Genomic DNA, 1662 nt, shown 5'->3' with positions numbered 1-1662 from the left:
CCTGCCCCGATCATCCCAAACCTTGCACCAATCCCAAACCCTGCCCAGATCCCAAATCCTGCCCCAACCATCCCGAATCCAATCCCAACCATTCCAAACCCTGCCCCAAGCATCCCAAATCTAGTCCAAACCATCCCAAATCCTGCCCTGATCCCAAACCCTGCCCCAACCATCCCAAATCCAGTCCCAATCATTCCAAACTCTGCTCCAATCCTGAACCCTGCCCCAGCCACCCTGAGTCCTGCACCAATGCAAAGTCCTGTCCCAATCATCCCAAACCCTGCACCACTCCCAAATCCCACACCAATCCCAAACCCTGCCCAGCTGGCACCGCATCCCTGCAGTTTGGGAGCCAGGGAGAGACCCCAAACCCGCAGAATTCCCACTTTTCCAGCAGCCTGAGCAGGATCAGAACCCTGGTGCCCAAAGGGAACAATCACCCAGGAAAACACTGAAAGGAGCTGGCGAGGAGCAGGAAAAGCACAGAAAATGGATTAAAAAGGCCGGAATTCACCTTTCAGATCTGCCACTCTGACAGGATCCGAGCTGGGCAGGGTCAGGGACTCTGAGGAGGGCAGGGGGAYGATCTTGGCAGCGAACAGGAGGCGGCTCTGGAAGCTCTGGGTGTGCAGCCCCGTCAGGAAAATGCCYGCACTGCTGCACTCGTCAAAGGAGGCGGCTGCTCTCTGGAACATGGGATCCACCTGTGGGCATGGACAGGCAGGAAGGGTTCTGAGGGGCTCCTGGAAACTCAGATCCCAGGGAAAAGGACCCACAGGTCTCCCTGGATCCCTGCGAGTGTCCCAGGCCTTGCTGGGACTGTGGGAGGTGTTGGGATGAGAGGGGATTTAAGGTCCCTCCCAACCCAAGGCATTCCACAATTCCAGGAGCGGGTTTGGAAGGATATTTTGGGCTGGATATTGGGCAGGAATTCTTCCCTCTCTGCCTCTGGATCCCTGAGAGTGTCCCAGGTCAGGCTGGAGCAGCCTGGGATAGCAGGAGCTGTCCCTGCCCATGGAAAGGGTGGGATCAGATGGGATTTAAGGCCCCTCCCAACCAAAAACCAGTTTGGGATTCCCAATCCGAGGCATTCCACAATTCCAGGAGCTGGTTTGGAAGGATATTTTGTGCTGGATATTGGGCAGGAATTCTTCTCTCTCTGTCCCCGGAAGTGTCCAAGGCCACCATGGAGCAGCCTGGGACCATAGGAAGTGTTGGGATGAGATGGGATTTATGTCCCTGCCAATCCAAGGCATTCCAGGATTCCAGGAGATGGTTTGGGATGGATATTTTGGGCTGGATATTGGGCAGGAATTCTTCCCTCTCCACCCCTGGATCCCTGGAATTGTCCTGGCAGCAGCCTGGGATAGCGGGAGATGTCTCTGCCATGGAAAAGGTGGGATCAGGTGGGATTTAAGGCCCCTCCTAACCCAAACCAGTTTGGGATTCTGGGAAAAACAGGGCCATGAGGGCTCCCCTGCCACTGGGACCAGCAGGATTTGTCCCAGCCCCAAACACCCCTGGAGGCAGCAGGGGCAGCTCCAGGACGAGAATTCCCAGTGCAGAGGGCAGGGATGGGTTTATTCCTCCTCTGGAGCATGGCAAAGGCTGGGATGGAGTTCCTGCAGCCCCTCCTGGGCAAATCCATCCCTGGGAGTGTCC

At 56.5% G+C, this 1662-nt stretch overlaps 1 protein-coding gene across 1 annotated transcript in view; it reads right to left on the bottom strand.

Moving 5' to 3' along the window:
- The window catches only part of NCAPH (non-SMC condensin I complex subunit H), a gene marked incomplete at its 3' end in the record, with an annotated part of 8467 nt that overhangs the window by 2841 nt on the left and 3964 nt on the right, over window positions 1-1662 (bottom strand). Inside the window, exon 4 of the mRNA XM_057388643.1 lies at window positions 515-743. Within this exon, the coding sequence (XP_057244626.1) occupies window positions 515-743 (229 nt within the window). The remainder of the gene's footprint in view (window positions 1-514; window positions 744-1662) is intronic.

This window comes from Malurus melanocephalus, unplaced genomic scaffold (assembly GCF_030028575.1).
Source record: "Malurus melanocephalus ecotype Western Australia unplaced genomic scaffold, MMel_1.1 scaffold_2218, whole genome shotgun sequence".
NCBI classification, from domain to species: Eukaryota; Metazoa; Chordata; class Aves; order Passeriformes; family Maluridae; genus Malurus; species Malurus melanocephalus.
The sequence above is the reverse complement of the archived record's forward strand: the minus strand, read 5'-3'. Positions and strand labels throughout refer to the sequence as shown.